Here is a 23,778-nt window from a genome sequence, read left to right on the forward strand (position 1 = left end):
CTCATGGCCAGTCCAATGAGCCTTTGGTCTGGCCTATCTGCAGCACAATACAGATGGATGTTGAGACATCCCCCATTCCTCACTAGCCCATGTGGATCTGGTTAGGTAATGATGGCTTGCTGGTAATTGTGTTACCATGGATTGAGCATATGATTCAACATTGTGAAACTCAATTTCTCAGATTTTCCGATCGGGATTGGAACCGTATTTCCTATCCTGATTGGACAAAACATACACTTAGCTTCAGCGGAGCTTTCCCTGCAAATTCCCTGGTCAGCAGCCTTTTCATTCGAAACAGCATATACAAATCCAGGAATCCAGGACTGAGAGGGTCAGCGTGAAAACCGTGCCAACTTGTCAGTGGTATCTGTTGTATTCTGTCATTTAAAGCTCCTGTCGCCGCTATGGGAGATGATAAATGTGTGAGTACGTGTGTATAGTTTTTAGAGGGATAGGATGGCATGTGGTCAGGATGATAGAAGGACGTCGTGAGCAGTTAGAGTGCCAGATTGTAAGAGGATAGGATGCAAGATCAATGAGGTAGGTAGGGTGGGATGTGATATGATGGATAGGAGGTAAGGTGGCAGGTGGGTGAGAAGGTAGGTTTCCAGCTGAGTAAGGGAGTATGGGGCTATATGTGCTGGGGAGGCGAGGGTGTCTGCTAAGTGGATCACTGCTTAGGGTCAGTCAAGGGTTGTATTGCGAAAGGTGCATCTGAGGGTTGTGGATTCATATCCAGGGAGAGAGGATTTCGGGTCCAGAGGAGGTCAGGTCAGTGGGATAGGTTTCAGATCACAGCACTTAGTGCAGAGTTGGGGGCTGGGAGCTGTGATGAGCTGGAGAAGGGTTGTTGAGTTGGGAAATATCAGGAACATCTGGTTCGGGCATTAGTTAAAGAGTGTTTTCATTCTCTAACTTTTCCTGGGTAAATATTAAGTTGGAGTCAATAGGAACCCTCCTAAGCCTCTGATTCTAACTCAAAGGCCAGGGACCTTTATGGAAAGTTCGAGACATTGGGTTATGCCAGGAACGGAATGTCAACCTCCAAAGCAATTCCAGCAGAGTAAGCTGCGATGGGACTTCTACAAGGTCCTGAAACACAAGTCTCATCTTCCCTGCTGGAACAACTATCTTCTAAACCTGGGCCTGTACTATGCCTGGTAAGGCAGTGGGCGAGTGCTCTGGAGAGTGCACCTGTCATTGTTTACCTGCATACATACTCATTCATAGATGCACCTCATAAAACAAAGTCAAAATCTATGTATTCTTGAAGGTATCCTTGATAGTTTCTTCTCATTCAGAGAAACTAGAGGTCTTTCAGCCATTCCTATGACCATTTTCAGGCCAAGGATGTATTCTGAAAATCGCTCCCTGGCCCATGTAACTGAGGAATCATCTTTCTCAATCCCAGTAATATTATGTTTCTGTTTCTGATAATGCTGATATGTATTGGAATGGTTTATGGCACTATCCACATTCCAAGACCACTGCTCTTAAGCTAAAGTAGAGGCTGCTAAAATGGTTGGAACGGGCAGGTTATAGGGTTAAAGCAAGGGTTAGTGAAAGGAAATATGTCTGTGGATGTCAACATAGTCTGGATCCTCTGAAAAGCATTTTCTTGATCCAGGTTCCAATACCATCCATGTGACTTGTTCAGGAGTTGTCCCAAGGGTTCTGTGATCATTGCCAAATGAAACAAAACTCTCGCCAACTGGGTTGTCAAGCCTAAGAATCTTTGGAGTTCCTGGACTGACTTTGGAGTGGGGGACTTCATAATAGCTTTAGTCTTCTGAGGATGTGCCATTATGTCCTCACGATTGACCATGTGTTCCAAAACTGAATAGATTCCTTACACTTGTCATGAAAGGTGATCCCTTCTGCTCGTAATCATTTTAGGACTGCATACACTCTCTGATCATGCTCCTCAAACTTTTCCCAAATGTAATAAGCAATGTTGATAGCTTGTTCAATAGACTGGAATCTATTATTTGCATTGAACTTTGTTCGAATTTTATCTTTGGATATTTAATTAAACTCTCTTCAACTGTATGCATATGGTGAATTTTTCTCACCAATGCCTTGTGAGCTCTGTAAAGTCAACACAAGTTTGAATAATACCATTTGGTTTGGGTAGAGTAACCATGTCAAAACACCACTCTGTTGTTTTTGTGAGTAGGAAAAAGAAGCTCATTCTTGTCATTTCTGCAAACGCCTTATTCACTACCATGTCTACCCGAAATTCCACTTTCAAGAAACTATGAACCTGCACTCCAAGGTCTCTTTGTTCAGCAACGCTCCCCAGGACCTCACCATTAAGTGTGTAAGTCTTGCCCTGATTTTCCTTTGCAAAATGCAGCACCTCATATTTATCTAGATTAAAATCTACCTGCCACTCTTCGGCCACGAGAATGAATCTCCGATGCATATGTAACAATAAACCCTGGTAAAGTTTCCAAAAAGCTTAGTCTGTCTTTTTTCTTGTGGGTTGAGGTGAATTACATACAAAACAACCCCTTTACAACACAGTGAGATAACAATTTCAGAGCCAAAGCAGGCTGCAGACACTATTCATCAAACAGGTTCCTTTCTGTTAGTTCATTCAATTACACTCACCCTTCTACCAATGGATGTCTCAAACAATCTCTTTCACATGCTAAATCAGTTTAAATCAGCTGCCCTGACTGGTTTTAAAAGGAAGAACATGCAGTGCTCCAGGGATAATGTGGCAAAACGGCACTATGTGAATTTCTCATTCGGGCAGCCTGTGTAGACACTACAATTCGAATGGCCTCCATCTGTACTGTAATAATTTTGTGATTTTGAACTTTGGCTCTGTGCGCTGTGAACTGTTGCCATCTCTCAGCCTTATTCCTATACTGAAAAAGAACATCAGCAAGTGGATTTGCCCCAAACATCAGGAAAAGAAATTTCACCAAATGAGTGGGTCCAAAATTGTCCAGTTCTCAAGTTGTTTCCTGCATTCCTGTGGTGATAGCCTTCTTTGTGCATGTGTGTGAGGGAGACAGAGAGAGACATAAAGATTAAATGGAAGGCAAAAGACCAAATTCAATCTGATCAATTGCAGAGTGTGGGAGGTAGCAGCTTAAAGGACACAGTTTTTCCATTTTACGTCAATTACCACTTAGAATTATGAAAATTGTATCTGGATCATATTGACATCATAAGATCTCACTTTACTTTGTCTAAGTGAAGCTCTTAGCTGTTTCTGTAAAGCCCTTGGATACATTTCTGAAATCTAAAGTCAATGGCAGATGGTAGATGGCTGGCTAGTGAAAATGGGTAGCACGTTTGAGCACTTTACTTCCTCTTCTGTGGACCAAAATAGGAGGAGTGTTTACTTGTATGAAAAGCGAGCATTTGGTCTTTTGGGGCTGGGGAGTGAGGGCAATTGAAGTGCAGCAAGAAGAAGGAGCCTGGATTAAAATGAGAAAACCATTGGTTTATTTTTCATTTCTGATTATCCCCAGTTGTCAAATAAGTTTACAGAGAAGAGGGAAATATTAATTATATAAGCAGCCACTTATTAGCTTTGCCAAATGACAGAATGAATTGCTGAAAACTAAACTTTGCAATTAGATGATTTTTGTCTTTTTCGGCAGACAATAATGATACAAGCTTAATTATAAATGAAATGTTTCATTATTCTACTGCTCAGTATTTTATACGTCAGTATTCCAGGCTGTTGATATAATATAGTACAAATCCCATTCCTTCATTCTGTCATCCAGTTTCAATCAGTGCTACAAAAACTGACAACCAATACATTGTAAAAAGTGCTAGTTATATTTCAAATGTCAGTGCCTGCATTAACACATTAACCATTCATCCACGGTTTTTCATTTCCAAGTACCCAGAGTTTATCTTCAATTAGAACTATAGAAATTCAGAAAATAGTAACACTTGATATTTTGCCAGCCTGTCTGAATAAAGCATCGAGTTAAATGCTGACATTTAATATGTGTCATCTGGTATCTGATCAGCAACTTGAGCCTAAAATGGGATTTTTTCTGCATCTGTGAATGAGCGTCTCAAAAATGGGGATTTGGATGTGAATACATTGAGTGTTGGCAGCCTACTTCAAATGGATAAGGGGGATCACTGCAGCAACTATTCTGGCCTAATGCAACCTGAAGACAAGATCAGTTTCAAATCCAGTTTAAAGAATAGGAGTCTAGAACAAATGATACAGGCAATTCACATACCAAATGAATGAGGCCTAATAGATCTGTGTATATGGTGTATATGTTAGCGTGTGTACAATACATGACTTCTTACCGGTTTAGGTCGATATTCTCGAAGGAACGATTTCATGTCTCCTCCTGCCATCAGCTCCAGGAGAATGAAGCGAGGAAGAGCCTGCAGGCTGACTCCAATACATCGCACTATATTTTGATGGCAGAATTTACTGGAATATTTGGAAAAAAGGACACATTTACCATCTCTAAGAACACCATTAATAATTTTGTAATGTGACAATATACAAGAAGATATATGAGGACCAATATCAGAACACCCGGGAGAAATCTGGCGGCTTCTAAGGCAATTGAACCTCATTCTGATTAAATTTTCTTTTTATTGCAAGTGCAGAGATTCCCAGCTTTCTGTGTCAAACAAGATTTAGTGAGAGATGAATTTGGCAAAACTTTAATGGAACAAGGCAATGAATATTCCAGTACTGAAGAATATTGCTGCTCTTCTAAGAATTGGAGAGGTCTGTGGCCTTGAAACTCTATGTCTACTGGTATTGCACTTTTGCTTGCCAATCATCTCCCATGCTGACCACACAATAAATTCTAGGATCTGATCCATTTGAATTAGCATTTTGGAAGTACCACTTGTATGTAACCTTGTAAGCATGTCATGGGGCTAGGGATGTGAAATTTACCCTTCGACAAACTAAAAATGGTTGGTGATTACAAAAGCAGTCCGGCTAAATAAGTAAGTAGGAAAGTGCACAGCGAGGTAAGTCTGGAAGATGTAATGTTTTTAAGTGATCCTCTGATAGTGATTTTTGTTTGCTAACCCCTCAAATAATTGCACTAAACAGAATGGCATATGATTTGGGTGATGTAGCACTGTTTGTACTTTTTTTTTTATTATCATTTCGTCAGATGCATCTATTCCCAAAATTAAAGAACAAAGAACAATACAGCACAGGAACAGGCCCTTTGGCCCTCCAAGCCAGCGCTGAAACATTTTACCCTTCCATAATGAAACTGTATTCACTTACACTTCATCAGATGTGGAGCCGCTGGCTAGGCCAATGTTTATTGTCCATCCCTAACTGCCCTTGAAGATGTGATGTTTGTTGAGTTGCCTTCTTGAACTGTTGCATTCCATCTACTGGCAATACACTTACAGTTGCCTTTTAGGGAGTTCGAGCAGTTTGACAGTGACAGAGCAGCGATATTGTTCCAAATCAGGACAATGTGTGACTTGGATAGAAGTCTGCAAATAGTGGTACCCCATGTGTCTACTGCATTTGTTCCTCTGGCTGGTAGCTATTGTGGGTTTGGAAAGTGGTGTTGAAAAAGCCTTGGTGAGTTGTTGCATCATATCTGTTATATAGTACATTTAGTTGCCACAGTGTGTCAGTGATCTAGGAAGTGATTATTTAAGGTGATGTCAATCAAGTAGACTACTTTATCCCAAATGGTGTTGAGCTTCTTGAGTGTCTGGTGGAATTTATGGTTTCAAAGCTTTTGTCTGCTGGAGGCAGACTGTTATTGGAATGGGAAACTGAGAAAGGAAACTACCCTTCCATTTTCAAAGGAAAATAAGACTGAAACAGAGATGGAGCCTGGAGTGACTGACCCTGGTTGAAACTATGCAAAAGGACATACAGCAATCAAACTTAGATGGTGATTCCAGTGGTGCAGTACATGCAGGCTGAAGAAAATGGGCACCAGATCCAAAACCTGAGAATAGGAAAATACACAGTTGCTACAGCTATTTTTATTACTTGAAGATAACATTTGTGAATCTACACAATCCTGACAATTGTCAGCAAAGTTGAGGAGGTTTTGCAGACTTGTGCCAGTTCTGGTGAAGACTTTATTCACGGAATTAAAGTTAGATGCGCATGCTATTAACTGGGGATCAGGCTAAATGTTAGAGAAAAAAAGATGAAAATCTTACTGAGGAAGACAAATCTTGAAGGATTTTGTGACTGTATTTGATATAATGTTTCTTGAATAGCATGCTGAGCCAATTCATGAGATTTGTCTTAGATTTATCCAGTAGTTGATATGTAAATTACAGTTTATAACTGATCACAATTTGTCTGCTCATTCGTGTTTAATGAATATTGATTCTGGGTTTGACAGTATAAAAGTTTTAGCTATGATACTGCTTAGTGCTGGCTTTGTTGGACTTTCGTATTGTAAAATAATTCTTACTTTAAGCGGTAGTATCTTGTGTCATCATTCTTTCTCTAAATACTTGGGATTTTGGATTTCTTTTTTTTAAAAAGAAGTAACACATCTTGATGAATATCTTAACATGTTTTGTTGTAGCCACAGTTATGATCTTCATGTAGAGTGTTATTATTTAAGGATAAATTCAAAATCCCAAGTGTTTACTGAAAGAATGAAGATTCCTTTCTTAGTGATAAATATTTTACTACAGAAAAGTCAAACAAAGGAAAAGCTATTAACTGAACACTATTTTATGTTATCAATTATTGTTGACAAGTTAAAACTGAAATATTCAACTTTAATTGCCTTCTAGAAAGCTTTTGACTATTTATTGCACCTTTGTAGGTTCCTTCGTTTTCTGGGACAAAACCAAACCAAATCAAACTCTTACAAATTTGTCCTTAGCTTTCACCCGAGGTATGAGCTATCTTTCCAGTAGCTTCCAGTGAGGTGGCCTTACACTGATCTGAAGGTGCCACATTTGGATACTCCTTCTCCAGCATGGGCTTCACTGCATTCAAGCCTACAATCCCACCCCAAAAATACTTCTGAAGAAGGGTCTAGACCTGAAACGTCAGCTTTCCTACTCCTCTGATGCTGCTTGGCCTGCTGTGTTCATCCAGCTCTACACCTTGTTGTCTCAGATTCTCCAGCATTGGCAGTTCCTAGTATCCCTGATTTCTGACAGCCCTTTTAATTCTAGTCAACAGATGCCTTACAGCTGTTAACAAACTCTCTCACTTTCTCCCCACTGCACCTATTCCCAAAATTAAAGAACAAAGAACAATACAGCACAGGAACAGACCCTTCGGCCCTCCAAGCCAGCGCTGAAACATTTTGCCCTTCCATACTAAAACTGTCTTCACTTACAGAATCCATATCCCTCTATTCCCTTCCTATTCATGTATTCATCCAGGTGCTTTTTGAATGCTGCTATTGTGTCTGCTTACACCACCTCCTCTGGAAATGCAGTCCAGGCACTCACCATCCTTTATGTGAAAAACTTGCCTTGTACATTGCTTTTAAACACCTCCCAGCACCTTGAAACTGTGTCCCCTAGCAATTAACTCCTGCACCCTGGGGAAAAAAGCCTCATACTTTCCACTCTTTCCATGCCATTCCCAATCTTTTAAACTTCTATCAGGTTGCCCCTCAACCTCCCGTGTTCCACTGAAAACAAACCCAATCTATCCAACCTTTCTTCATAGCTAAAATCCCCCATACCAGGCAACATCCTGCAAACCATTTTTGTATCCTCTGCAAAGCATCCACAACCTCTGGTAGTGTGGTGACCAGAACTGAATGCAATACTCTGGTTGCGGCTTCACCAGTGCCTTATACAGTTTGAACATTACATCCCTACCTTTGACTATGAATGAGAACATTCCATATGCCTTCTTGTCTACCTGTACTGCTACCTTCAGGGGTTGTGCACTTGCATGCCAAGATCTCTCATTTCATTTACCCCTCTCAGGATATTCCCATTTGTTGTGTATTCCCTTTTGCTGTTTGACCTCCCTAAATGCATTACCTAACACTCATTAGTGTTGAACCTGATCTGCCACGTTCCTGCCCACTCCACCAACCAATCTATATCATTTTGGAGCCTACAGCTATTCTCTACTATCCGCTACACAGCCGATTTTTGTGTCAACTGTATATTCTCCAATTGTGGCCTTCACATTCAACTCCAAATCGTCAGTGTATAAAACAAGCAGCAAGGGTCCCAACACTGAGCCCTGTGGAACACCACATATGGAATGCTCTAAACAGGAACCTATATTAACTAACTTTTGGCATCAAAATCAAAATTGATCTTTGATTAAATTCTGAGACTCACAGGAACAATTTATATCGATAATGGAGTTAGCTGTCTTTTAACCAGACTTGCAGGTCTCACAAAAGGAATTCCTTTATTTACAAACTGCCTACAGCTTCATTTCATCTGGAACCACTAAAATATTTTGAATATTTTAATGAGGTAAGTGTAAAGCACACGACTGTAGCAAAACCTGAGAGATGGGTCCTTCATTACTGAAATTTTCTCCCTACTAACCCTGACATTATTAAATAAATGCTTTGAATTGTGATTACACAATATATTGCTTCGTGGTTGTACAATGGTATTTCAATCACATGTTTTCATTTTACTTTACTTTGTGAGATTGAAAGTATGTTCCTAAAATTACAATGTATACTTCTAAAACCCATGAATTAGGGAATCAGATATCTGCAAACCACACTCATTGAGGCAACAGTCACTACTCCATCTCACTCCTGACTTGTGTCTTAGAATCCCTACAGTTGGAAGCAGGCCATTCAGCCCATACCAACACTCCAAAGAACATCCCACCACCTACCCTGTCTCTGCATTTCCCATCCTAGACGCAATAGGTAATTTAGCACGGCCAATCCACTGAACCTACACATCTTTGGACTGTGGGAAGAAACTGGAGCACATGGAGGAAACCTGCACAGACACAGGGAGAATGTGCAAACTCCACACAGACAGTTGTCCAAGGCTGGAATTGAACCTAGGTCCCTAGCACTGTCAGGTAGCAGTGCTGACCACTGAGCCACTGTGAAGATGGTGGACAGGCTTTGGGAAATTAGAAGGTGCATTACTCACTGCAAAATTTCCAGTGTCTGGCCTGGTCCTGCGACCACAGTATTTATTTGCCTGGTCTATTTTCTGTCAATGTTAACCCCTATAATGTTGATAGTTGGGGGATTCAGTAATGTCAGTGCTATTGAATATGAAAGGGAGATGATGAAATTCTGTTTTTATTGGAGATGGTCACTGTGTTCCATTGTGTGATATGAATTTTGAAGACTCATGATGTTTGGATTATCCAATTGCCACCTCTGGTTGAAGATGATCTAACCTTGCCTTTTGCATTGGTGGTCTAGGCTCCCTTAGCATTGAGGATGGAGTTATCTGTGGAGACAACTCTTCCTGTTAGTTGTTACTTATCATCACAAACCTGAAAGTGGTCCAGGTTTATCTTGCTCTTATTGAGTCAAAGAATTCCTGCAGTGTGGAAAGTGGCCGTTTGCCTCATTGAGTCTGCACCAACCCTACAAAACGCATCCCACCCAGACCCAGCCCTCTACCCTATGCTGATAACTCCACATCTACCATGGCTAATCTACCCAGCTTGCACAGCCTTGGACACTACAGGGAAATTTAGAACAGCCAATTCACCTAACCTGCACATCTTTGGACTGTGGGATGAAACTGGAGCACCCAGAGGAAAACCACACAGACATAGCGAGAATGTGCAAACTCCACACATGCAGTCGCCCGGGGCTGGAATCGAACCCCAGTCCCCGGCGCTGTGAGGCAGCAGTGCTAACCAGTGAGTGATTGAGGCGTAATCCACTTCTGTATCTGAGAAGTAGCAAATGATACTGAACGTTTGGCAATCGTTAGTAAACATCCCCACATCTGACTTAATGATGAAAGGAACGTTATTGCTGTAGCAAATGAAGATGTTTGGACCTAGGTAACAATCGTATGGAACTCCTGCAGTGATATCCTGAGAGTGAGATTATTAGTCTCCAATAGCTACACCTATCTTCATTGATTCTACTAGTGGAGAGTTTTCCTTGATTCCATTGACTTCCATTTTGACCAGATTTCCTTGATGCCACACTCATCCAAATACTGCTTTATATGTATTGATATCAAGGCAAGACACTCCTCTCTTGAGTTTAGCTCTTTAGTCCTTGTTTGGACCAAAGCTGCAATGAAGTCAGGAGCCAAGTTGTCCCAGTAGATCCTAAATTAAGCATCACCGAGCAGGTTACTGCAATATAAATGCTGCTTCATATCATTGTTGATGACACCTTCCATCATTTTGTTGACAATTGAGAATGCACCAAAGGTTGGTGACTGTCAAATAGGATTTGTCTTCCTTTTGTCTTTGGGTTATGGAATGAGCAACTTTCCACCTTGATAGATAGATATCAGTGTCAAAGCTGTATTAAAGAAGCTTGAATGAATGAGGCACAGCTAATTCTGGAGCACGTCTTCGGCACTATTGCCGGGATGTTGTCAGGACCCATAGCCCTTGCAATATCCAGTGCCTTCAGCCATTTTTTGATATCAAATGGAGTGAATTGGTTTGGCTGAAAGTTGGCAGCTGTGCTCTTGGAGACTTCATGCTGCTTGGATCATCCACTTGCCACCTCTGGTTGAAGATAATTTAATTTTGCCTTTTGCATTAGTGTGTGGGCTCCCCCACTATACAAGATGGAGTTATTTGTAGGGACTGCTCTTCCTGTTAGTTGTTTAATTGTCTATCTTCATGCATGGAAGTGATACTACATTGATAGGATATGTTGGTTTTTAGCCCTGCCTAATGGATTCTCTCTTGCTGTTTGATGCACAAGTAGTCAATCCTGAATTGTAACTTCACTAGGTTGAGACCTCATTTTAGATATGCCTAGTGCTGCTCCTGGCATGCCTTCCTGCAATCAGGTTTGATCACCTAGCATGGTGAAATGAAAGAATAGGGGATGTGCCAAGCCATGAGGTTACAGAATGTAGTTGAATTCAATGTGCTGCTGTTGATGACCCATAGCATCTCATAGATGCCCAAATTTGAGATTCACTAAAGCTGTGTATTGAACCCATGGTCTAAATGTTGAATGTGATCAACAATTTTGTTGCCACTTGCAAAATTGTCTGAGAAAATGTTCAGGTAGTCGTTAATCATTGGTGAAGTAGTGAGGGTTTTTGTATGAAGATGCATTACTCACTACAAAAATTCCAGTGTCTAACCTAGGTTTGTAGCTACAGTATTTATATGGCAGGTCAAGTTTCTGTCAATGTTAATTCCTAAGATGTTGATTATTGTGGGGATTCAGCAATGGCAGTGCTGTTGAGTATCAAGGGAGGATGGTTAGATTCTCTTTGTTTGGAGATGGTCATTGCCGTCCACTGTGTGACATGAATGTTACTTGAAATATACCAGCCCAAACCTGAATGTTGTTCAGGTCTTGCTCCATTCCAATCTGGGATGGACAACCAGAAGGCTGGCAGCTGACCAGTCTCAGCAGCACTACTGGGAGTGGGTGGTGACCACTAGAATTGCAGCCAGACCCCATGAGGCTCTATTGTAAGGTGGGAGGGGTGCAGTTTCACCAGGGGTTGGACCTGAACTTTAACACGTGGAGACCCTGCCCCATTCCATACAGCCCATATAGGAGTTTTTTGTTTTTTCTTAAATATACTTTTTGGTGGCCAGGCAGCGTAGATCAGTTGGAGCCTCAAAAAGGCATCCAAAGCTGTAGGGATTGCTAGGCTTGAGTTTATCTACCTTAACCCAACTACCAAAGAAGGGATTTCTTTGCAAACTATTTAAATCACATTAGCTAAGAAGCAGTAACCCCTGAGAGCTGCCAATACCATGGATCATCCTGCCCACTAATGGGGGAACACTTGAATAGTGATGATCGTAGTTTTGTGCTGGGATTGGTTTGAGAATAAAGGGAAGAAAAAAGAAAAGAGGGGAATACAAAGGTAAGTTGTAATTTCTAATGCTGCTTGGCAAGGCACCTTGACAATTTGTTAACAGAATCTTACCTAATTATTAGGGCTTCCATCAAGAAATCCAACTCATCCTGTTCCGAACACACCTCAGGCAATGTCTAAAAAAAAAATCAGAGAAAGTGACCTTTACCAAATGTATTTACCATGCATTTCTCAAAAGGACTTCCTGTCGCAGTGTAATGAGATCACTCGTACATTGGAAAAGTACTGTAAATGCTGGAAATATGAATTAAAAACAGAAAACCCTTGAAACATTCAATAGGTCATTTAGCATCTATGGACAAAAAAACAGGAGTTAGCATTTCAGGTCAATGACTCTTCATCAGATCGGTCACTGAGCTGCTGAGTATCTGTCTTTCTGTCTTTATTTTCAGAGATCACTTCTTGGGCTGCAATGGAGAAGTGAAGTGTATTCCTGTCTGAGCCACTGTGAAGCACAATTAGTTGCCATTTGCACATGTCTTTCATCCATGACAGTCTCCAGTGTTAAAAGCTATTAGAATTATTGCCTTGGGGACAGTGGCACATTGCCATTTAACAACATCTTTTAAACCTTGTTAATTCTAACATAATACCAACTTGTTGCAAGAAATTGTTGACAGTGAAACAGCTTTCTTTTGTTTGATTTACATTAAATGCTAGCTGCTTGTGAATCAAGTGGATTTAGAAACTGGCGTGATCATCTTAATGGATAGTTACAATATCATCTGTAATCCTTCCCTGATGTTGACTGTGATTCATACAAGTTACGCATGTCCATTTTGATATTGCCGATGAGATGGAAATGTGTTGAGGATATTTATGTGATGGTAAGAGACAGAAATCATCCCACAGGGTGGAGCTCTTTACTTACCATAGCATATATAGAACCTTATTAATTAACTAATTGTGTATGGTGGCAGTATTAGAACCTAAATTTTTCTGTTTCCCGTAATCCTGGCTACCCTGATGGAACTGAAGTTTCAGAATGTTTATCCTCTGATCCCAGTTTAACCTCCAGCTAATTTAAATAGTTTTGAAAGACCTCTTGGTCTCAATGAGAGAGAGAGTTCACATGAGAGACATTTTTGAGTGTCCAACCTATTGAGTTGTTGGATGGACAGTCCCAGAATCCATGACTGATTTAATGGCCTTCTGTAATTATAAGATAGCACAACATAATTGTATGCTTTTGGTTGCAGTTGAAACCCCAAGAGAAGTCATGTGGCTTTCGGCCATTTTCTAAGACTCCTTGTGCGGATTCTAATATTGGCCTGAATTATATGGGCCATCACGAGAATTGTGACAGAATTGCGAGAAGGCCAGTGAGGCTGATCTCAATGTTGAGAGCAACTTGCTACATCTTTTGAGCGAGTTCTGGGTGTCGAGGCAAGTTTCTCACAAGGAAACATCAAATTTCCTATTAAGGGGGATTATTGCTTGTTAATTACCTTATTAACTGCAGATCTCACCTCATTAATATGCGGCTTCCCAGTCTACCACCTGCTGCAAGCAATTCTCAACATGGAAGTCAGAGCAGGTACCTGATGACGACAGCTCGCTGACTGCTCCAAAGAGACCCCAGTTTAGGTACCAGGCACCAATATCTTAAGGCACGCTCCATGGGCAGAGACCACATACACCCCACATTGACAGACATTTATATTTGACTGCTTCAGCCTTTAAGAACTATCGTGGCACATCTCTGAGACACATAGAGAAAGCTGTTGTACTTCAGTCCTGCACCTCAGGCTAAACCTGCAGCTATCCTTGTAATGCTACAGCAAGGACACTGTGCTCAGGGACACACTCCCAGTTTATGAGGCTGTCTCTCTGACCTGCTCACTTGCTGCCATAGCACTCACCCAGCCTGAGCCTACCTGGATGCCCACAGCATCCCTGGCCTTGCCTTGACTTTGTGTGCTTCTTGGAGCACTGGTAGATGAGGTTATGCCACAGACCCAGGTAGTCTAATCTGAGCTTGCCATCCAGGTCAGTACCATCTCCAAGGTCTGGAGGAATCGCCAGCTGTTGCATAAGGAGGTTTTAGTGACCTGTTCTGCTGCACCAGGTTAAGTACCACACTCTGCTTTCTGTGACTTCACACTCACTCTATTGCTGATCCCGCATCCACCTTCCACCAAGGCTCATGCTCTACCCATTATCTAATTTATTACTGCCTGTAACATCTTCAGTCACCCATTCTCTGGGCTCCCCCAATCTCCCAAACCATCAACCCCACATGCCCTCTGTGTATCTTACTCAGATGCTCGAGGCACATTTTGCCCACCTTTAACAGGGCCAATAGCTGTGCCAACCACTTCCATCTCATTCAATTTAACACTACATCTCATAACAGGAAAAGACAGCCAATAAGGTGGGAGGGGTGCAGTTTCACCAGGGGTTGGACCTGAACTTTAACACGTGGAGACCCTGCCCCATTCCATACAGCCCATATAGGAGTTTTTTGTTTTTTCTTAAATATACTTTTTGGTGGCCAGGCAGCATAGATCAGTTGGAGCCTCAAAAAGGCATCCAAAGCTGTAGGCATTGCCAGGCTTGAGTTTATCTACCTTAACCCAACTACCAAAGAAGGGATTTCTTTGCAAACTATTTAAATCACATTAGCTAAGAAGCAGGGGAACCTGCCACTTCAGGTGCCCCTTTCTCACAGGGGAGCAATATCGTGCCAGGAGGCACTCAGCTGAAGGACAAACCTCACAAACGGGCTCTTGAGAAATCTCCTCTCAGGACACTTGGCAGCTGGCTGAGCCTGCCACCTCCAGCCTTTGAAGTTCATGCCAAGGAGGGTCAACTTTCATCTGACACAAAGACCCTCAACAAGCCTGGCCTGTCTAGACGTAAGTGGCTCCTAGAATCCCCTGAACAAACCTCCAGAACCAACAGACTACTCTGTGAATCCTGGCTGCAGAACCGTGGAGAACACTGTGATGTAGTATGAGGGAGAAGAAGAAAACTTACTGAGGGCATGTTGGTGGCACAGGTGACAAGCACTGTTTTGCAGTACTTTTATAAATGACATTGCTTTGACCCTTCATCTGGTTGTTTGTCTCTCTGTGTAGCCCCAAATGTAATTGTCCTAGCATGGAGCACAACATCATGGCCACACAGTGTACCACAGATTAATATCTGCAGTGAGAACCTGCAACATCTGATGGCAAGAGAAACAAGATGTATAAGTGGGTATTGAATGCTGGTGACACTTCTGGTCCAGGTCCTAGAACATCTCTATTCATTGCAGCCTCTGTGTCCAAAAGTATTGAGGAGATGCTCCCAGTGTTGAGATTTGCTTCGCTGGACTTCTCATCTAATTCTGCTGCAAATTCTGGTTCATGGTGTCAGTGGAGGTGATGGCCCAGTTGTATTATCGCTAGGCTATTAATCCAGAAACTCAGTTAATGTTCGAGGACCTAGGTTCAAATCCCATCACAGCAGATTAACTGTGAATTCAATAAAGAATATCTGGAATTAAGAATCTACTGATTGTCAGGAAAAACCCACCTGCTTCACTAATGTCCTTCAGGAAATGAAATCTGCCACCCTCACCTAGTCTGGCCTATATGTGACTCCAGACCCACAGCAATGTGACTGGCTCTCAACTGCCCTCTGAAATGGTCTAGCAAGCCACTCAGTTGTACTAATCACTACAAAGTCTCAACAAAGAAATGAAACTGGACAGACCACCTGGCATTGACTCAGGCACCAGAAAAGACAATGACAGAAACAGCCCTTTGACACTGCAAAGTTGTCCTTACTAACAGTGGGGAGCTTGTGCCAAAATTGGGACAGCTGCCTCACGGACTATTCAAGCAACAAGCTGACATAGTCGTACTCATGGAATCATAACTTGCAGACAATGTCCCAGAAATCACCATCACCATCTCTTGTGCCCTGCCCACCATCAGACAGACCCAGCAGAGGTGGTGGCACAGCGGTATAAGGTAGGGAGGGGATGTCCACAACATTTACTCTGGATCCCATGAAGTCTCATGGCTTCAGATTAAACATGGGCAAGGAAACCTCCTGCTGATTACCATGTACCGTCCTCCCTCAGTTGATGAATAAGCATTCCTCCACGTTGAACAACATTTGGAGGAAGCACTCAGTAAGGCAAGGGCACAAAATATACTCTGGGAGGGGGATTTCAGCTCAGCAGCAGCACTGATTGAGCCTGGTCGGCTCCTAAAGGGCATGGCTGCTGGACTGGGTCTGCAACAGGTGGTGAGGGAACCAACAAGAGGGAAAAACATACTTGACCTCATCCTTACCAATCTGCCAGCTGCAGATGCATCTGTCCATGACAGTATCGGTAAGAGTGACCACAGCACAGTTCTTGTGGAGATGAAGTCCCACCTTCACATTGAGAATAACCTCCACTGTGTGGCACTATCACCATGCTAAATGGAACAGACTTCAAAGAGATCTAGCAACTCAAGACTGGGCATCCATGAGGCACCGTGGGCCATCAACAGCAGCAGAATTGTACTCTAGCATAGTCTGCAACCTCATGGCCTGGCATATCTCCTAAGTCACAGGATCAACCCTGGTTCAGTCGAGAGTGCAAGAGGGCATGCCAGGAGCAGCACCAGGCATATCTGGTAAAGCCACCAACGTGCATGCCAAACAGCATAAGCAACAAGTGATAGGCAGTGCTGAGCGCTCCCACAACCAATGGATCAGATCAAAGATCTGCAGTATTGCCACTTCCAGTCATGAATGGAGGTGGACAATTAAACAACTTACTGGAAGAGGAGGCTCCACAAATATCCTCATCCTCAGTGACGGAAGAGCCCAGCACATCAGTGCAAAAGATAAGGCTGAAGCATTCGCAACAATCTTCAGCCAGGAGTGCTGAGTGGATGATCCATCTTGGCTTCCACCAGCAGTCCCCAGCATTACAGATAACAGTCTTCAGCCAATTCAATTCACTCCACGTGATATCAAGAAATGGTTGGAGACACTGAATAGTGTAAAGGCAATGGGCCCTGAAAACATTCTGGCAATTGCACTGAAAACTTGTGCTCCCGAACTTGCCACTCCTTGAGTCAAACTCTTCCAGTATAGCTACAACATTGGCATCTACCCGACAATGTGGAAAATTGCCCAGGTATGTCCTGAGAATAAAAAGCAGGACAAATCCAACCAAACCAATTACTGTCCAATCAGTCTACTGTCCATCATCAGTAAAGTTGTGAAAGGTGTCATCAACAGTGCTATCAAGCAGCACCTGCTCAGCAATAGCCTGCTCAGTGACGCCCAGTTTAGGTTCCACCAGGGCCACTCAGCTCCTGACCTCATTCCAGCCTTGGTTCAAACGTAGACAAAAGAACTGAATTCCAGAGGTGAGGTTATTGGTGATAGCCCTTAACATCAAGGCTGCATTCGACCAAGTGTGGCACTAGGGAGCCCTAGCAAAACTGGAATCAATGCATATTAGGAATCAAACTCTCTGCTGGTTGGAGCCATACTTGACACATAAGTAGATGGTTGTAGTTGTTGGAGGTCAGTCATCTCAGCTGCAGGACATCTCTGCAGGAGTTCCTCAGGGTAGTGTCCTAGCCCAACCATCTTCAGCTGCTTCTTCAAAGATCTTCCCTCCATCATAAGGTCAGAAGTGGGAATGCTTGCCATTGATTGCACAATGTTCAACACCATTTGTGACTCCTCAGATACTGAAGCACTCCATGTTCAAACACAGCGAGATCTGGACAATATCCAGGGTAGGGCTGACAAGTAAAATTCGTGCCACACAAAAACGAGTCAATGACCATCTCCAATAAGAGACAATCTGACCACTGCCCCTTGATATTCAATAGTGTTACCATCACTGAATCTCCCACTATCAACATACTTGGGCTTACCATTGAACAGAAACTCAACTGAACTTGCCACATAAATGCTGAGGCTATAAGAGCGGGTCAGAGGCCAGGAATATTTCAGCAAGTAACTCAGCTCCTGACTCCCCAAAGCCTGACTATCACCTACATGGCACAAGTCAGGAGTGTGATGGAATAATCTCCACTTGCCTGAATGGTTGCACCTCCAACACCACTCAAGGAGCTTGATATCATCCAGGACAAAGCAACCCACTTGACTGGCACCACATCCACCAACATCCACTCCCTCTACCACCAAGGATTAGTAGCAGAAGTGTGCACAATCTACAAGATATGCTGCAGAAATTCACCAAAAATCTTTCAACAGAACCTTCCAAACCCATGACCACTTCCATCTGGAAAGGCAAGGACAGCAGATACATGGGAAGCCATTCCCTGCAAATTCCCCTGCAAGCCATATTTGGAAATGTGTTGCTGTTCCTTCAGTATCACTGGGTCAAAATCCTGGAATCCCTAACAACATCGTGGGTCAACCTGCAGGGCATGGACTGCAGTGGTTCAAGAAGGCAGCTCACCACCACCTTCTCAAGGAAAACTTGGAATGGACAATAAATGCTCCCCAGCCATTGATGCTCATGTCCCACAAATGAATAAAAAATATTACAACTATATCTAAATCAGAAATGTGATAAGTAAATAGCAAAAAGGAACAGGGAAAAACACTGCCTCGATAGTTCCCTTACTGTCAAGAGGCAGAAAGCAAAAGGCAGCCATGAATTAATGGCAGGTTACATCCATGTGGCAAGTTTTGATCCTGAAGCTGGAAGAATATGATCTCCGAAGGAGGATTCCTGTGGAGTTTGGAAGAGTTGGGTGGCTGGGGTATGAAATATGCCCCTTCCAATTTGCATCCTGAACTCTGCCATCAGCACCTGGGACATTATTATGTAACAGTTTGCAATGTTAGATTATGAAGAAGAAACTCACGCTGTTATGGTTTACAACCACTGCTGTTTTCTATATTTTATCCAACGTTTGTCATTTTCTAAACTCTTTATCGCAGGGAAATGAGGGAATGTCTTGCTAAAAACAATTCAATTTCTGCCATAACAAATGAATTTTGGATAATAACCACAATGTGATTTTGAAAGGCAATATCACTGTGGCCATTATTGAAATTGAGCAGCCCACAGTCAATACTGTTTGCAAATGTCGCAGTAAATTCCAGCATTAAACTTCCACTCAAAATCTAATGGGAACAACTTTTATAACCATCAAATAAAACAAATGGGCGTATAAAATAAAAACAGTTTGGTTTCACTCTACAACGCCAATGTAAACAAAAGCACTGATAATCAGAAGCCTTTTTTGTTTTAATCAGCAGTTTATTTTAATCAGCACCTTTCTTAATGTTTTCAAGCAAAATTACTTATTTTATGTAAATTCAATGAGCACATACTATTCATGGATACTGATATTGAAAGAATATTTTCTCATCCAGCTCTCCTTTTGAATATATAAGCTTAAAGTCTTTGAGTGGATGTCATCAAAAATAAATGGATGGGAAAATTGCCACTTTCCAAAAATGCTGAGAACAAAAACATCCTGGCTACCAGTAATATTAGAATTCCTAGCTAAATGATGGTTCTAACGGTGTCAATATAATCCGAGATATTGTGCAAAAAGCCATTCTGTGAACGAGATGATGTCCCATTGCTGACTGACCAGCTGCACTCTGACCCTATCTGAATTCGTGGACAATTGTTTCCATTGCCTTGGGTTGAAAATATATGGCAAAAATGAAGAAAAAAGTTAGATTCTTGCTGTCAAGAAAAAATCTGACTTGCCCCTTTGGGTTTAAATGGCAAGTTCTCAATCTCGCTCATGAATGACAGGTAGCTTATTTTCATGTTGTTGCATCTCACCATCAGCTAATCTCACCTTATTTCTACGCAGCTCCCAATTTTCCTCTCCTTCCCTGAGAAACTAGTTGTCACCAATTCCTGAATTGGAAGGCACAGCTGTTACAGCTTGACACTACTTGTCTGTGCCTTTAAACAGTTCCACCTTCACCAGTATGTCCATGCAAGAAAGGTGTTCTTTTAAACAATTGTCAATATAGTCTCTGCCATAATGAGGCCTTCACAAACATGCGCATGTTTTGAGCACTGGGAGGGACTTTCATTTCTGACAGGCATGTGGAAGCGAACTAAAAAGCAAGAGATATTTCTGCTGAGATGTACTGCATGTTTTCTCACGGATTATGTTCAGTGAAGCTCATTACCTATCCAGCCGTGGGCAAAATGCCACGTTTTAGTGGTGGACAGACAGGAAACTTTGGCCCCCTTCCTGGGACTTTGCAATCTTCAGGATCTGGCTGCAATATTTAAAAGGCAAACATCAGGCAGCACCTCACTTTCCATAACCCAGGAGCATCACTCTATCTCTGCTGTTCACACCCACATAACCCCTGGGGATGTCAGAGATTGAGCCAATATCAGCTGAAGCCTTTAGTGACGTCTCCTATTAGATTCTCCTGAAAGCTGTTCAGAAGGGAATGGATAGTGACAAAAGATCATCCCAGCTGAAGAAAGCAGCCTGGACATAGTGGCTCGAGAGAACCTGCCAGAAATGGAAAATGCTTCATGTTCCTGTCTTCCTGAGCTAGGATTATAAAGTTACTACTGCTGAGGGCTGTCACACAGGAAGTTGGATGCCAGACATCTGCATCAGAAGCATCATATGTGATCAATGTCATTCACTTCACTGAAGCTATCAATGTAGCACTACTTACATCACAGCGGCACTGCCTGTCACACATCTGTCTGGGTTCACACTTCATGCATGAGCGAAGTTACATTCGTCAGCCACTCTTACACCATCAAATCACTGACCTGTGTCATAACTAGGAGAGCAAATACATCGGATACAAAAACAGAAATTGCTGGAAAAACTCAGCAGGTCTGGCACCATCTGTAGAGAGAAATCAGAGTTAACATTTCAGGGCCAGTGACACATCTGATGACAATCCACCAAAGGCAGAGTTTTCAGTCTCCCACCACCCCTTCCTCTTCAGTGCCACTGAACTTCATGATTGGAAAATAGGACACAATCAGGAGATATGGCCATCTGAGTCTGAGACTTCAGCCAATGTATCCCTGCTCCCCAGTCAGGTTTGCTGGTGTCAGCTACTGTAGCTATCTCATTCAGACGGACTTGTTGACTTGATCAGGCTTCACTGTAAGTCTTTAATGATAACAAGCCACACTGCATTTAACTGAGACTTTCCATGAGCTGATCAACATGGACAGGCTTCAATCCAACACTGTCAGCATTTTGTGCAAAGGAACAGGTTGTTGTTTTGCCAGGTTAGTGAAGCAGTTCTTAATCACCAGAGTTTGGAGGAAATAGTCTACCCCACCAGCTGCACATTTGTCACATTTGTACTTCCCATTTGGTGTGCCTATGAACATGATTGCCATGGGCTGGGGTGTTCATGTGCATTCATGATAAGCCAACCAATCTGTAACTTTCTAAGAATTTAATCAAACTTTAACCCATTGTTGGGAAACTGAAATTTTACCACTTGCCCAATTAAGTTTCCCTTTACTGCTCCTTTAAAAGCTCCAGACAGGCCCTGAGCATTCCACCCACTGTGTGAGACTGCAGCAAATATGGACAGGTTATGTCATAAGACCAATTCCATGACTTTTCATGGAATGGGAAAGTACAAAATTCCCTTCACCCTCTTCCAGCAGAGGCTGAAATTTGTCGTTGAGATTAAATATAACTGGGTCTGGTTTCCATTCCTAGCCAATCTAGCTAATGCTGCTAGTGTGCTCAACATCTTGCACATTTCTAGGGCTTGAACTTCAGTACTTTTTCTTAATATGAAGATCCCAACCCTGGTCTCATCTGACATCAATTCAAACTAAGAGTCTGAACCCTCATTCATTTTTTTGCCTTACTTCGGGAAACTGAATATCACTACATTGCTGATACTGGCTGATCAAATGAGATCAACAATAATGGAAATGTGCAATAATTTGCTGTTTCTGTCAAGGTCTGTTTCCTTTAAAATCAACCATAATGAAATTTAACTGAATCTGACTTGAGACTGAAAGAAAATGAAATTATAGATACAATGTGGCCTTCAATTTGTTGCCCTCCAAAATGTTGTGTCATGAAAATAAAACAGCAGATTTTCCAAACACGAAGTTCAGTAGCACTGAAGAGGAAGGGATGGTGGGAGTCTGAAAACTCTGGCTCAGATCCACATTGCTGCATTTGCATCATCCAGGTGGTAGAGTTGATTTTCTGTCTTGTCTTTAAGAGTGGCCTAGAAAAATCATAACCACTTTTAAGCTCTATTATCCACAGAAACAAGCCTAGTTTAACGATCTGCTCAGTTCGATCAGGATTGGGCTGATCACTCATTTTGTCCATCTATTCAGGGCTTCGTAATCAATAGAGATCAAAGCATTTAAAGTGCATCATAAATATAGGCTTCTGTTATTACCTTTCATTGACATTTATACGTGGGAGACAAACAACGTGTTTTGATTAAACAACACACATTGGCTCAGTTAGCCTTATGTGCATCTATGCTGCAAGATTCACCACCTCCCCACATATCAAGGATCAATTCTATGAATTACTTGTTGTTGGCCTTAAGTAGAATTCCCAACATTTAGGGAATGTACCTTTGTAGTGATTTCCACACAAGGGTAGGGTGACATGCATACAAGTTTTGTTGTTACCATGCAGTTTGTGTGTGACAAACAGCTACTTCAAAAGCAAGCATGCCACCAAGAGTCCTGGTCACATTCTGGTGCCACTAACACAAACTAGACTTCATCATCTTCAAACATATCCCCTCAGTGCCATTCTCATCACTCACAGCTACCACAGCACTGACTGTGTAATGCTGACCACTTCCTGAGATGTAGCAAGATCAGGCTTCAGCCAAGAAAGCAATATCAATTCAAGGGCAAAGGTTATCCTCAGATCCAAATTCACTGTACCACTGATCCAGAAAGGACCTGGGAGTTCTTCAACATCCTCAAACTGGCACTTTCAGGCACCAAGGCACACAGACAGACTTGGTATCAAAGTGGGAACTCTGCATTCACTGCCCACAGGGAACAGAGATCAGAGGAATGCTATCTGGCTTGAGGCTTGTTGGACTGAAATGGGGCCAGATACTGCAACCAAGTGAACTACAAGTAAATCCCTGGCGAACGAAATCCAGATGCTCTCAGGGCTGCCAGAATCATGCCTCAACAGACTGTTTGGCATTGCACCAGCCGAAACTGATTGAGACTCTGTAACAACATACAATTTGTTATTAAATCCTGGGATGCTGGAGGAATCAAGAAAGCAACAGGCCCTGCAGCAATCAGACCAGTCCTTTTAAAAACAAAGACAGGGTTCATCAGTCCTGAAACTAGTAAGCGAATGGAAAGGTGGGTGGAGAACAATCTCAAATTGTATGCAATGAAGCATTTGTCACTGGAGGAACTCTCAGAGTCATTCCTGACATTCCTGTCATGGAGAAGCAGGACAGTAAATCCACCACAGTGGAGCTCTGCAAGCTTTTTATCCTTTTGCCAGTTACAAAGCCCCAGGAAATGATGGCATTCCATCTGACATCATTAAAAGTTGGAAAACTGGCACTGCTGCAGGATTTCCTCAAACTTTTTTGTCTCTGCTGCTGGGAAAGATTTGTAAGTCAAGACATGTTTAAAGTTAACATAGTCATCTTGTACAAAAGCTATGGGGTCAGTGGTGACTGTAACAATTACTAAGGCATTGGCTTGTTAAAAGTCATGGCTTTGCTCGATCCAAACTGTAGACTCTGGTGTGTTCAGCTATCTCAGTGATAATGTCAGTGCAGCTACCTATCTCAGCGCTTCTTCAGGACTGACACAGCAATAATTGATATGAT

General features: G+C 42.3%; 1 protein-coding gene across 1 annotated transcript in view; it reads right to left on the minus strand.

The window, feature by feature from the left end:
* LOC109938368 (ALK tyrosine kinase receptor-like) overlaps positions 1-23,778 on the minus strand; it is a 532,290-nt gene that overhangs the window by 49,846 nt on the left and 458,666 nt on the right. Inside the window, exons 19-20 of the mRNA XM_048601345.1 lie at positions 12,028-12,092; positions 4,297-4,426 (exon numbers count right to left, since the gene is read on the minus strand). Coding sequence (XP_048457302.1) covers positions 4,297-4,426; positions 12,028-12,092 — 195 coding nt within the window. The remainder of the gene's footprint in view (positions 1-4,296; positions 4,427-12,027; positions 12,093-23,778) is intronic.

This window comes from Rhincodon typus, chromosome 9, assembly GCF_021869965.1.
Source record: "Rhincodon typus isolate 14 chromosome 9, sRhiTyp1.1, whole genome shotgun sequence".
NCBI classification, from domain to species: Eukaryota; Metazoa; Chordata; class Chondrichthyes; order Orectolobiformes; family Rhincodontidae; genus Rhincodon; species Rhincodon typus.